General features: G+C 38.4%; 1 protein-coding gene across 1 annotated transcript in view; it reads right to left on the minus strand.

Annotated features, from left to right (window-relative positions):
- The window catches only part of BRMS1L (BRMS1 like transcriptional repressor), a 33,996-nt gene that overhangs the window by 7,033 nt on the left and 12,572 nt on the right, over positions 1-14,391 (minus strand). Inside the window, exon 5 of the mRNA XM_044230189.1 lies at positions 305-401. Coding sequence (XP_044086124.1) covers positions 305-401 — 97 coding nt within the window. The remainder of the gene's footprint in view (positions 1-304; positions 402-14,391) is intronic.

Genomic DNA, 14,391 nt, shown 5'->3' on the forward strand with positions numbered 1-14,391 from the left:
TATTATAAAATATTCTTATTATTCTTATAGTGTACTATTCTTACTCCTGTAGTTGCTGTCAACTTCTCTTTTGTCCCTTTTCATGTGCTCCATTTTCTATGTCCTTCTGAAATATGAATTCAAATCAAAGCAACAATCACAAGCCTATCAAATTCTTTAAACATTTTCCCCTTTCTCCTCTGATTAGGGCACTTCATTTACAAAACATTTATTTTAGGGGACTAGGATATTATGAGACACTACAGTAAACCACAGGTTCCGTGTCACTTAAGGTAAACCATCACCATCATGTCATTCCCATTACCTGAGGTAATATCAATGCTGTGCCTATCCTCTTCAAGCCTTCTTATCTTCTCCTCCAATTCACTCTGGACTGTATCATATAACAAAAGCTTTTCACTCTGAAAAAAAAATATATTATGCATAAGTAGAAATAAAAAATCAATCTTAACTATGAGTATGAAATAACTTGCTCTTAAAATACTTTAACATATGATACTTTTGTTTGCTAACTTAAAATTTTTTACAATAAAATGCCAAAAACATGAAAGAAATAAAATTAGAAAATACAGAATGTAAGTATAGATTTAAATACATGCAATTAAGTTGTTTAAGAACATCTAAATTTATATGTGATATGGGGGTAAAAGTTTACTTTACATAAATTCACAGTAACCTCCAATCCCCTTTTAAATATATGCAGGTCTTACTTGTCAGTATAATAGAGAACCTGTCCTATAAAATGTATCATTATAAAATGGGTCATGTTTTCTTATCACAACAGTAATTGGGCCTGTATTCCTCAATAATATCTCAATATCATACAAAATAGACTACTGTATCACAAAAAGAAAGATTCAAGTATGAATTCTATAATTTTAAATCTAATGATAGTCAAAATCATAAAACTATAGACTATATCCACATCTCATAACAAAACTGTAGAATAATTGAGGGACTTCCTAAAAGAGACGATTTACTACTGGCAACTAAGACTAGAATCCAGGTCTACTAATTCTAGCCCCTTGTTCTTTTAATTAGAAAACATTATAATCCCATATTTTCAAAGGGATAAAATGTACATAAGTGTAATATACAGATTCATTATATAAAAATCTTACGAGAGATTCCCACCCCACCCACATAACTCTAGTAAGGATAGGCTACTTATATATATAGTTAGATAGGATCGTCGTCTTCTCACAGAGACTACTGGAATACAGTTAGGTAGGATTTCTTGTGGAAGGCACACACCACACCCATTTGGCAGCACTCCCAGTATGAATCATGAGATCCTCTCTTTCAGTTTGAAATTTAGAGTCTATATATGCTTGAAGGTTCTCCTGAGTGGTAGAGAGAAGGTGGCTTTTGTTGATTTGAGGCAAGCCAGGAACTCAAGAAAATAAAGCTGAAGACTAAAACTAGATCTCATATGAAAAATCATCTCCTTGCATGCTACCCTCTATGCTTATTTCTTTTTACTTGTTCTCCTACCTTTGGTAAAGGCTTATGAAATATTCCAGCCTTATCTACATTGTGCTATAAGCACTGGGAAATGTTATATATCAGAGGAAAAGGGAGAGCAGTCCCCAGCCATGGTCACGATAGTGTGACAACTATAAACAGATCAGATTCTCAGATTCTCCAGCCAAAGATGACTCCTAATACATAGTGGAAGTGATAAACATTTTGTTTTCAAGAATATGAAAATTTAACTGGTACAGTCTCTTTCATTTCTATTGATAAAATTATCCTAGGTCAAGCAAAAATTCTAAAATAAGTCCCCTAATCATTCTTTATACTTAAAAAAAAAAAATGACCCTCAAATATCTGAAGGTTTGAAGACATCTCTAAAGATATTAGAAGTATAAAGTGTACAGATAGAAGTTCTTTGAATCTGGGCGCCTGGGTGGCTCAGTGGTTAAGCCGCTGCCTTCGGCTCGGGTCATGATCTCGGAGTCCTGGGATTGAGTCCCGCATCAGGCTCTCTGCTCAGCGGGGAGCCTGCTTCCCTCTCTCTCTCTGCCTGCCTCTCTGCCTACTTGTGATCTCTGTCTGTCAAATAAATAAATAAAATCTTTAAAAAAAAAAAAAAAAAAAGAAGTTCTTTGAATCTATTCTCTCTTATTTCTTTGTCCTTCTCTCTCTCATCCTCAATCCCATAAGATCCTCAAAAACCTTTCCTGAGTAGAAAAGAAAGTCATTATTAACACAACAGCTAGAGGACACCTAGAAAAGAAAGGGGCATCCAAACTCCCTTGCTTAGGTGCCTGTAGAGGCTTCTTTGTTCAACAAGTAATTTAGCTTTTTAAAGTACTTATTATACTTATATATTTGTCTTCAAAATCCAATTCCCCTCCCATCTCCACACCTATACTTACTCCTTTGAATGCAGATAGGAGTTAGTGACTCATTTCTAATGGACAGAATGTGGCAGAAATCTGGGTCATAAAAAACATCGTCCTTCTGTCCTGCTCTCTTGGATCACTCACTCTGAGAGATGCAGTCACAGGGTCCTGGGGGCCCTCAGGCAGTATTTGGAGAGGCCCATAGAACTAAGGCTTCCAACCAACAGCCAGCAAAAACTTGCCAGCCCTGTGAGTGAGTCACCTTGGAAGAAGATCCTCCAGCTCCCAGTCAAGCCTTTAGATAACTGCTTCGCTGGCTGACTTCTTTATTGCAACTTTATGTGACTCCCTGAGCCAGAAACAAATTCCTGCTACAGAGACTGCAAAGTAATAGATTTCATTGTTGTTTTAAGTCACTACGTTTTGGAGTAATTTATTACAAAGCAATGGATAACCAAGACAAGAGGCCTCAAAAAACCTATCTTTATACACCTTTTCCTAAGAAGCTATTCTACCCAACTGAAAATGAGAACAAAATCTAGCAAGAAAGACATAAAAGGAACTTCTAGGGTGACAGTGAAAAGACACCCCATGAAGACAGAGATGCAGCTGGCCTAGAAAGCATCTGAAGGAGGGCACAGGGTGGAGCAGGACAGTCCTAGGGGTATGGGGGATGCTCCATGGGGACTAGCTGATGCATTTGATCACATGGAAAACAGTATGAGGGGGCTTTCATAAATCTGCTAGAGTCTCTGAAAAGAAATGGCAAAACTAAAAATAAATGAAGCAATTATTAATTCTAAAGCTACAAATAGAGTTGTACAAAGAAAGGAAGTTTCAGCCTTGTATAACTCCTGGCTCAGTAAATAATATTTGTAACTACAACAAAAACAAAAATTGAGTCATTACAGTATTAGAAAAATGAGATGAGGGAAACTATTATGGAGTCTTCAGCTTTCATAATAGAAAACCAATAGATAATATCTAAAACTGAAATTATTGGGGCACCTGAGGGCTCAGTGGGTTAAGCCTCTGCCTTCAGCTCAGGTCATGGTCTCACGGTCCTGGGATCAAGCCCATATCCGGCTCTCTGCTCAGTGGGGAGCCTGCTTTCCTCTCTCTCTCTGCCTACCTCTCTGCCTACTTGTGATCTCTCTGTGTCAAATAAATAAATAAAATATTTTAAAAAATAATAATAAATTTTTATAAATTAAATAAATAAATAAAGCTGATATGATTTAGAAATATAAGGACAAATTCCAGAAGGAATAACTACAAGAGTTAGATCATTGCTGCTGGAATGTAGAATTTAGAGATGGGAGAGGGGACTGCTGTGTTTCATTTTAAGCCGGTGCCTACATAAATACGTATACACATTACCTGCTAAAAGCAAATGTTTAAGAGAGTATTTAGACTTGTAGGGAAATCCTCATGAAATACTGCTTGTAAAACAGGATATAAAACAGTATACAGGGGTGCCTGGGTGGCTCAGTGGGTTAGGCCTCTGCCTTCCGCTCAGGTCATGATCTCAGGGTCCTGGAATCGAGTCCCGCATCAGGCTCTCTGCTCAGCAGGGAGCCTGCTTCCCTCCTCTCTCTGCCTGCTGTTCTGCCTACTTGTGATATCTCTCTCTCTCAAATAAATAAATAAAATCTTTTAAAAAAAGAACAGTGTGTATGTGTATATATATATATATATATATATATATAGTCATACCAGCTGTGTGAAAAACAATTATACAAAAATGCACATACTTAATAACAAATGTCTGCTGCTTCGTAGATTATGGTTCACTGTATTTACTTCTTTAGACTTCTTTCCCAAGTTTTCTCAATACTTATTAATGTTACACTCAGGGGGAAAAAAAAAAAAAAGAACAGATAACCAAAATCAGAACCCCAAAGAGCCTCAATTTTCTCAAGAACTGGAATTCTACCCCTGAACCCTCAGGGTCTGAGACATTGTTACCACCTGCTGTCAATCTTAACACTCATCTCCAGCTCTGTGGGGAGGCCTAAATGAGATAACCTAAATAAAGCATCACCACCTGTCCCAGTGTCTGGCACACTGTGTATTCTATAAATGTGATTTCCTTCCTTAATTTGACACAAACCATCTGCTGCCTCAATTGCCTCTGTGGTTTTCTGGCATACTCTCTGATTGCATACCCATGTGAACATGTCTAGTCTCTCGTCCTGGCCCCTCTTTCTATCTGCTGCTAATCAAACTTACTTTGACAACTGGCAGTGTGTCTCCCTTCTTCCCACTTCCCCTACCTCTCAGTTAGTTGTATATGAGCCAAATGTAAAACTAAGTAATAAGAAGATAAAAAGCCCTGAATAACAAAGTTCAGATTTAATGGTAAATTGCATGAATGTGACCCTAAACAAATTATTTAACCTCTCTGAGCCCCGCAGTTAAACTAGTCATAAAATCAAGATAATTCCTATTTCATAAGGCTGTGGTAAAGATTAAAATCCATAACACTCTAAATATAAGTTCCCTTCCTGCCTTTATTTCCTATCTAAAATGCCCTTGAACTACTGAATATTAATTATATTAGTAAATAGACCATTTATAATATTAATTCTATATTAGCACTTAAAAAAAAAAAGCCATAACTAAATTAGAAGAAATTTATGTAAACATTTAACATGTCTATGGAGGAGGGAAGACTTTTAAAGCTGAAAAATGATGGAAAAGTGGTGCCTGGGTGGCACAGTTGGTTAAGTGGCCAACTCTTGATTTAGGCTCAGGTCATGATCTCCGGGTGATTAGATCAAGCCCTATCTTGGACTCCACACTACTTGGCAGGGAGTCTGCCTGAGATTCTCTCTCCCTCTCTTTCCCCCTCTGCCACTCCCCCCGATATTCTCACATGTACTGCTCTTTCTCTCTCTCTAAATCTTTTTTTTTTTTTGAAGATCTTATTTACTTGAGAGAGAGAGAGAGCTGGGGAGAGGAGTTGAGGCAGAGGGAGAGAAGCAGATCCCCCACTGATTAGGGAGTGAGATGCAGGACTCAACGCCAGGACCCTAGAATCATGATGTAAGCTGAAGGCAGACACTTACCTAACTGAGCAACCCAGGTGCCCTAAAATAAATCATTCTTTAAAAAAATGATGGAAAAGAAAGAATATATCAATGTATTTGTCAATATATCAATATATTTGTCTAAGTAAAAAATACTTCTTGAAGATACATTGCTGACTTTTATTTCTGACAATATAGTAGATGAGATATCCTCAAAACAAAACACAAAAATCTCAAAACAAAAACAAAACTTCCCAACACACCTAAACAGATACTCAAATAAAATACCACAAACATCTTTTTAAAGGTTAGTTAAGCACTTTAAAAAATAAGAGATATCCCCGAGAACCAAAAATAAGGAGCCGGAGACCAGCAATGCTAACCTAGTGTTGAACCTATGGGAAACCATAGGTGTTCGCTGGGTTGGTAACCTAGAGGAATGGGTTTTAGTGGCTATTTGGGAAAAAGAGAAAGATCTTGGGTCTAAGCAAAGTAAGGAACAAGAACTGGGATCCCTGCATAGCCCTGAAGGGTTATACCTTCAAAGAAAAGGCAGACTAGAAAAGATTCACCTGAGGGAAATTCATTTGTGTTGGTTAGGCAATAAATGAAAAAAAAGTTTTTCCCAAAAATACATCATCTTAGGCCCTGACCTCTGCATATTTGAGATTCAAATGTAGATTACCTACATCTTCTAGGAAATTCCAAGCCAAAAAACTAAAGCAGTCATGTGCTGTTGGCACACCAGGATGCCTAGCTGAAACAAGCTAGCAGAAATAAAAGCAGATACTATCTTAAGAACTACATTCTCTGTCCAAGGCTCACAGATTCCTACCAAGAAAGCCACTACAGTCCAGAAATATGGTATAAGGAAATAAGCTATAAGGTTTGGCAGAAATTTGAAGGAAATATTAGACTCTGAAGAACTTCAAGCAATATATTGAGTAAAAAACATGAATTAAAGGGCACCTGGGTGGCCCAGTTGGTTAAGTGTCTGCCTTCAGCTCAGGTCTTGATCCCAGGGTCCTGGGATGGAGTCCCGTATCGGGTTCCCTGCTCAGTGGGAAGACTGCTTCTCACTCTCACTCTCCCTCTGTGTGCTCTCTCTCTCTCCCTCTCTCTCAAATAAGTGAAAACCTTTTTAAGAATATGAATTAAGTATTAAGAAATATGGAAGACAAAATGAGGACTTACATATGACTAACTCAAGCTCCAGAAGAAGGAAGCAGAGGAATGAAAGAAAGGCAATACCAGAGATGATAGTATCTGAGAAATGTCCAGAACTGATGGGAAACAAATTCTCAGATTCAGAAAGCACAACAAATCCAAATAATGAGAGACACAATAAAGAATGTGGAGACACACAATAAAGAAACTGAAGGGATGCCTGGGTGGCTTAGTTGGTTAAACCACTGCCTTCGGCTCAGGTCATGATCCCAGAGTCATGGGATCGATCCCTGCATCAGGCTCCCAGCTCCGTGGGGAGTCTGCTTCTCCCTCTGTCCTTCTCCCCTCTCATGCTCTCTCTCTCTTCCTCAAATAAACAAAAAAGTCTTTAAAAAATAAAGGAACTGAAGAACAAAAAAGAAAACAATGTTCAAGTAGCTAGTAAAAGGTAGGAAAAAGCTATCTACAAATGATTACAGACTAAGCAAATTGTGGAAAATAAAATCCTAAAAATGTCTTCTTATTGAGGAAATAATTATCATCCTACAACGTTTTACCCCCTAAACTGTCCTTCCAGAATTATTACAAATAAGCTATTTTAAACAAGTAAAAACTGAGTTTACCACCAAGGGACTCTCAGTGAAGAAATGCTTAAGATGTTCAAGAAGCAAAAACAAGAACTTGCAAGAAAGAGTTGCAACTCCAAAACAATGAACAAAAACTAGTAAAATATGCATAAACCTAAAAAGAACTAAATCAATGAGATTGCAATAATGCTTCATTTGAAGGGTAGAAGGCAAATGGAACTAAAGGACTGAAAACTATAACTTGTACTTTGGGAGGGAGTAAGTAGAGAGGTCAAGTGTCCTTTATAACTCAGGAGGAGGAAAGAAATGTTAATTGATTCTAATGTAGATATGCATACTGAAAATTTAAGCTAATCACTAAAATATAAAGAATATTAATGCATGTTGCATTTTTTTAAAAGATTTTATTTATTTATTTGAAAGAATAAGCAAGAGAGAGAGCATGAGCAGGGGGAGGAGCAGAGGGAGAAGCAGACTCCCTGCTCAACCAGGAACCTGACACAGGGCTCAATCCTGGGACTCTGGGATCATGACCTGGGCCAAAGGCAGACGCTTTTTTTTTTTTTTTTGACTGAGCTACCTGTAAGATTAAATTCTTAAAACTCAATAAATCGGGCGCCTGGGTGGCTCAGTGGGTTAGGCCGCTGCCTTCGGCTCAGGTCATGATCTCAGGGTCCTGGGATCGAGTCCCGCAGCGGGCTCTCTGCTCAGCAGGGAGCCTGCTTCCCTCTCTCTCTCTCTCTCTGTGACTGCCTCTCTCTCCGTCTACTTGTGATCTCTCTCTGTCAAATAAATAAATAAAATCTTTAAAAAAAAAAAACAATAAATCACACACACCTAGGAAAGGTCAGGAAAGAATAAAAAAGGATAAAGCAGATAAAACAGAAAACACAAAAAACGATGGTATTACATAGCAAAATAATTACTACAAATATAATTGGACTAAATTTGCCAATTAAAAGACAGGGTTTCTTAAAATAGTTTTAAAATCAACACCTGTCCTATTTATTTACAGATAATATGCCTAAAATATAGACTATAAAAAAGTTGGAGGAGATGGGGCGCCTGGGTGGCTCAGTGGGTTAAGCCGCTGCCTTCGGCTCAGGTCATGATCTCAGGGTCCTGGGATCGAGTCCCGCATCGGGCTCTCTGCTGGGCAGGGAGCCTGCTTCTCTCTCTCTCTGCCTGCCTCTCTGTCTGCTTGTGATTTCTCTCTGTCAAATAAATAAATAAATAAATAAAAATCTTTAAAAAAAAAAAAAGTTGGAGGAGAAAAAGAATAAAAAACCTTTTATTAGGCAAAGGGTACCTGGTTGGCTCAGTCAGTTGAGCATCCGACTCTGGGTTACAACTCAGGTCATGATCTCAGGGTTGTGAGATCAAGCCCCACATCAGGCTCCACACCCAGAGAGGAGTCTGCTTAAGATTCTCTCTCTTTCCCCCTCTCCCTGCGCCCCCCACTAAAATAAATAAATCTTAAAACTAACAGACAAAAAACTTTTGGGTGCCTGGGTGACTCAATCAGTTAAGCTTCTACTTTCAGCTCAGGTCATGATCCCAGGAGAGTCCTGCATTGGACTCCTTGCTCAGCAAGGAGTCTGCTTCTCCCTCTGCCTGCTGCTCCCTCTGCTTGTGCTCTCCCACTCTCTGACAAATAAATAAAATCTTTAAAAAAAAAAAAAAAACCTAAAATTAAGAAGAAACTTATCAGGCAAATGCCATGATAAATAAAACAAGAATAGCTACTTTAATTATCAGACAAAATAGACTTTATGACAAAAATCAGTGTTACAGAGAAAGGTGCATTTAAAAAGGATAAAATGGGGCGCCTGGGTGGCTCAGTGGGTTAAGCCGCTGCCTTCGGCTCAGGTCATGACCTCAGGGTCCTGGGATCGAGTCCCATATCGGGCTCTCTGCTCAGCAGGGAGCCTGCTTCCCTCTCTCTCTCTCTGCCTGTCTCTCCATCTACTTGTGATTTCTCTCTGTCAAATAAATAAATAAAATTTAAAAAAAAAAAAAAAAAGGATAAAATGTGGGGCACCTGGGTGGCTCAGTGGGTTAAGCCTCTGCCTTTGGTTCAGGTCATGATCTCAGAGTCCTGGGATCAAGCCACGCATTGGGCTCTCTGCTCAGGAAGTCTGCTTCCCTCTCTCTTTCTGCCTGCCTCTCTGCCTACTTGTGATCTCTGTCAAGTAAATAAATAAAATCTTTTAAAATAAATAAATAAATAGGATGAAATGTTACATTTATTAAAAAATACAGAAATTCTAAAATGAGTTTGATAATATAGCCTCTATATACTTTATATACATATACATACACATAAAGCAAAAGCCGATGTAAGGATAAAAAGATATGAGAAATTACATATATATATAAAGCAAAAAGTGGTAGAAATATGAAAATATGAGAAATTAATAATCCCATTTATAATAGCATCAAAAAAGAACAAAATACTTAGGAATAAACTTAAGGAACTTGCATATTAAAAACTATGAAACATTGATAAAAGAAATTAAACACAAATAAATGAAGACACTCCCATGTTCTTAGATTGGAAGACTTAACATTTTGTTTTTAAAGATTTTGTTTATTTATTTATTTTTTTGTTTTTTTGTTTTCTTTTTTTTTCCCCCAATTTATTTATTTTCAGAAAAACAGTATTCATTATTTTTTCACCACACCCAGTGCTCCATGCAAGCCGTGCCCTCTATAATACCCACCACCTGGTACCCCAACCTCCCACCCCCCCCGCCACTTCAAACCCCTCAGATTGTTTTTCAGAGTCCATAGTCTCTCATGGTTCACCTCCCCTTCCAATTTACCCAAAAGCACATACCCTCCCCAATGTCCATAACCCTACCCCCCTTCTCCCAACCCCCCTCCCCCCAGCAACCCACAGTTTGTTTCGTGAGATTAAGAGTCACTTATGGTTTGTCTCCCTCCCTATCCCATCTTGTTTATTTATTTATTTGACAGACAGAGATCACAAGTAGGCAGAGAGGCAGGCAGAGAGAGAGGAGGAAGCAGGCTCTCTGCCGAGCAGAGAGCCCGATGTGGGGCTCGATCCCAGGACTCTGGGATCATGACCTGAGCTGAAGGCAGAAGCTTTAACCCACTGAGCCACCCAGGCGCCCCGGAAGACTTAACATTTTTAAAAAGTCCATAATAGTATCCAAAGTGGGGGCGCCTGGGTGGCTCAGTGGGTTAAAGCCTCTGACTTCGGCTCAGGTCATGATCTCAGGGTCCTGGGACTAAGCCCCACATTGGGCTCTCTGCTCAGCAGGAAGCCTGCTTCCTCCTCACTTTCTCTGCCTGCCTCTCTGCCTACTTGTGATCTCTGTCTGTCAAAAAAAATAAATAAAATCTTTAAAATCTTCAAAGTGACTCACAAATACAATGCAATCTCTTATCAAAATCCCAATGGAATTTTTTTATAGAAACAGAAAAAAGGCCTAAAATTAATATGGAACAACAAAAACCCAAATAGCTAAAAAAAAAAAAAAAAATCTTCAGAAGGAATAACAAAACAAAGTCTCACATTCCCTAATTTCAAAATACATTACAAAGCTAATTAAAACAGTATGGTACTGGCATAAAGACAGGCATAGAGACCAATGGAAATAGAGCCCAGAAATAGAGACCCTAGAAGTAAACCTATGTACACATGGTCACCTAATCTTCAACAAGGGTGCAAAGAGTACATAATGGGAAAAGGCTAGTCTCTTCAACAAATGCTGTTGGGAAAACTGGACAGCCACAGGCAAAAGAATGAAATCTGACCCTTACCTTACGCCTTACACAAAAATAAATTCAAAGTGGATTAAAGGATTTTTTCAAAGGTTTATTTTTGAGAGAGAGAGCATGTGCACACAAGTTGGGGCAGGAGGCCAAGGGAGAGAGAATTTCAAGCATACTCCCTGCTGAGGGTGGAGCTGATGGGGGGCTCGATCCCACAACCCTGAGATCATGACCTGAGCTGAAATCAACAGTTGGACACTTAACTGACTGAGCCACCAGGTGCCCCAAAACAGATTACAGATTTAAATAAAACTATAAAACTTCTAGAAGAAAATATAAAGGATAAGCTTCATGAAATTGCTCTAGGAAATGATTTCTTGAATATGATACCAAAAGCACAGGCAACAAAAGCAGAAAGAGATTAAGTGGGACTATATCAAACTAAACAGCTTCTGCACAGCAAAGGAAAAATGAGGGTGGAAAGGCAACGTACAGAATGGGAGAAAATATTTGAAAACCAAATATCAAAATATATAAGGAACTCAATTTAAAAATTAGCAAAGGACTTGAATAGACCTTTCTTCCAAAGAAGACCTATATGAGAAGATGCTCAACATCACTATTCATCAGAAAAATGTAAATTGAAATCACAGCATGGGGGGGCACCTGGGTGTCTCAGTGGCTTGAGCATCCAACTCTTGGTTTCAGCTTAGGTTATGATTTTAGGGTCATGAGATTGAGCCCAGTGCTGGGCTCCGCACGCGGTAGGGAGTCTGCTTAAGATTCTCTCTCCCTCTCCTTCTGCCCCTTCTCCTACTTGAGCGTGCACATGCTCTCTCTTTCTCTCTCAAATAAATAAGTCTTCTTTAAAAAAATTCACAGTGTGGTTATCACTTCACACCTATTAGTAAGGATATTATCAAAAACAATAGATAACAAGTGTTGGTGAGGATATGGAGAAATTGAAACCCTTGTGCACAGGTGGAAGGAATGTAAAATGGTGTGTTTACTATGAAAAATAGTATGGAATTTCCTTAAAAAATTAAAAACAGAACTATATGATCCAGCAATCTAACTTGAGTATATGCCCAAAAGAACTGAAATCAGGATCTCAAAGAGATTTGCACTCCTATGTTCACTGCAGCACTACTCACAATAGCCAAGATGTGAAAAACAACCTAAATACACATTGAAGGATGACTGAATAAAGAAAATGTGATATATACATACAATGAAATATTATTCAGTCTTTTTTTTTTTTTTTAAAGATTTTATTTATTTATTTGACAGAGCGAGATCACAAGCAGGCAGAGAGGCAGGCAGAGAGAGAGGAGGAAGCAGGCTCCCTGCTGAGCAGAGAGCCCGATGTGGGCCTCGATCCCAGGACCCTGAGATCATGACCTGAGCCGAAGGCAGCGGCTTAACCCACTGAGCCACCCAGGCGCCCTATTCAGTCTTTAAAAAATTAGGAAGTCTTGCCATATGCTACAACATGGAAGAACCCTGAGGACATTATGCTAAATGAAATAAGTCAGTCACATAGGAACAGATATTGCATGATACCACTTATATAAGGTATACAAACCAGCCAAACACAAAGAAACAGAGAGTAGCCAAAGGCTAGGGAAAAAGGAAACTGGGGAGTTGCTGCTGGGTGGGTATAAAGATTCAGTTAAACCTCATAAGATTAAGTTTAGAGGTCTCTATTATAACAGTGTGCACCAATAGTTAACAATATTGTATTGCACATTTAGTATTTGTTAAGAGAGGTAAATCTCAATGTTAAGAGTTCTTACCACAGTTAAAAAAAATTTTTTTTAGGGGCACCTGGGTGGCTCAGTGGGTTAAGCCTCTGCCTTTGGCTCAGGTCATGATCTCAGGGTCCTGGGATTAAGCCCCCCATCAGGCTCTCTGCTCAGCAGGGAGCCTGCTTCCCCCTCACTCTCTCTGCCTTCCTCTCTCCCTACTTGTGATCTCTCGCTCTCAAATAAATAAATAAAATTTTTTTAAAAAAATTTTTTAAAGAAGAAAGTAAGAATAAAGAAAAAGATAAAAGAAATTCCACAGGAGATAAGTTTTGGCTGGGAGCTCTGGAAACATGAGCATTCAGTCTCCAGGACTATACCATCCTTTTTGATCAAAGGAATCCACGACAGTGGATATGCACTGTGGGGCATCTCATTATCGGTACCTTTGGCCTCCAGATATGAAATGATGAATGACCTCACTATTGTGAAAAGAACAATGTGTGGATTTTCTTAGGACATGAAAAAAACTAATAATAAATAAATAAAGGAAATATTAACAAATCCACCATCACACAGAGAATTCTCACACACCTCCCTCAGTAATTGAAAGATGAAACACACACAAAAAAAGGAAACAATAAGTCCATACTTCTATAAATAAATAAACTGAAAGTGTTACAAAGAATGAGATATTTGCATAGTTTCAAAGTACTTCTCCCCAAAATACTTATTAATCACAATGTGAAAAAAAATAAGTGTACTTAGAGAAACCTGGAAGAAACCACTTAAATCAAGTGATCAAAGAGTGTATCACCAATAATGGCACATACCAAAACTGTGTGCTGCGTGATAGAATTCAGTGAGAAGAACACATCACTATTGTGATATTCTTACTGAGAGACAAACCCCACTTCTAATCAGGAAGAAATTGCAGACCAATTCAAAACTGACATGCTACATAATAACTGGACTGAAATTTTCAAATTTGTAAAGATCATGAAAGTCCAGGAAAGACTGAAGAACTGTTCCGCATTGAAGGAAACTAACAACATGACAACTAAATGCAAGGACACAGACACTAAGTGATTCTAAACTGGATCTCTGCTATTAAGGGTGCTGATGGGACAGCTCTCAAACGTATATGAGGTCTGAGCATTAGATGGTAGTAGCATCAGTGTACATTTCCTGTTTTTGATGATTGTAGAATCGTTATACAAGAGAATGTCCCTCTTCTGTTGTACTGAGGGGTGATGGGGCATCGTGTTGCCAACTCATTCTCATGTTCACCAGAAAAGCTTTTTCATACTTTCTTGCAACTTTTCTATAAGACTGTTAAAAATATATATGATAAAGGCAAGATGTACTAAACACTCATGGAACTGATGACTACAATCTTAAATATATATTCCTATGAAAAAGAAAAATATGGGATATTCTTAACTCATTTTATGGATCTTGAAATCAAATCAAGGACAATATGAGACTTAAAAATTAAATCTCACTGACAAACAAAGAAATGAAGCTTCTAAACAAAATATTAGCAAACTGAATCTGATAATTCACGAGAAAAATAATGATTCCAGGAATTCAAGGATGGCTTACCATTAAAAAATATATAGGGTGCCTGAGTGGTTCAGTGGTTTAAGCCTCTACCCTTGGCTCAGGTCATGATCCCAGGGTTCTGGGATCAAGCCCCATATCAGGCCCTCTGCTCAGCGGGGAGCCTGCTTACCCCTCTCTCTCTCAGCCTGCCTCTCTGCCTACTTGT

Source organism: Neovison vison, chromosome 13 (genome assembly GCF_020171115.1).
Source record: "Neovison vison isolate M4711 chromosome 13, ASM_NN_V1, whole genome shotgun sequence".
NCBI classification, from domain to species: Eukaryota; Metazoa; Chordata; class Mammalia; order Carnivora; family Mustelidae; genus Neogale; species Neogale vison.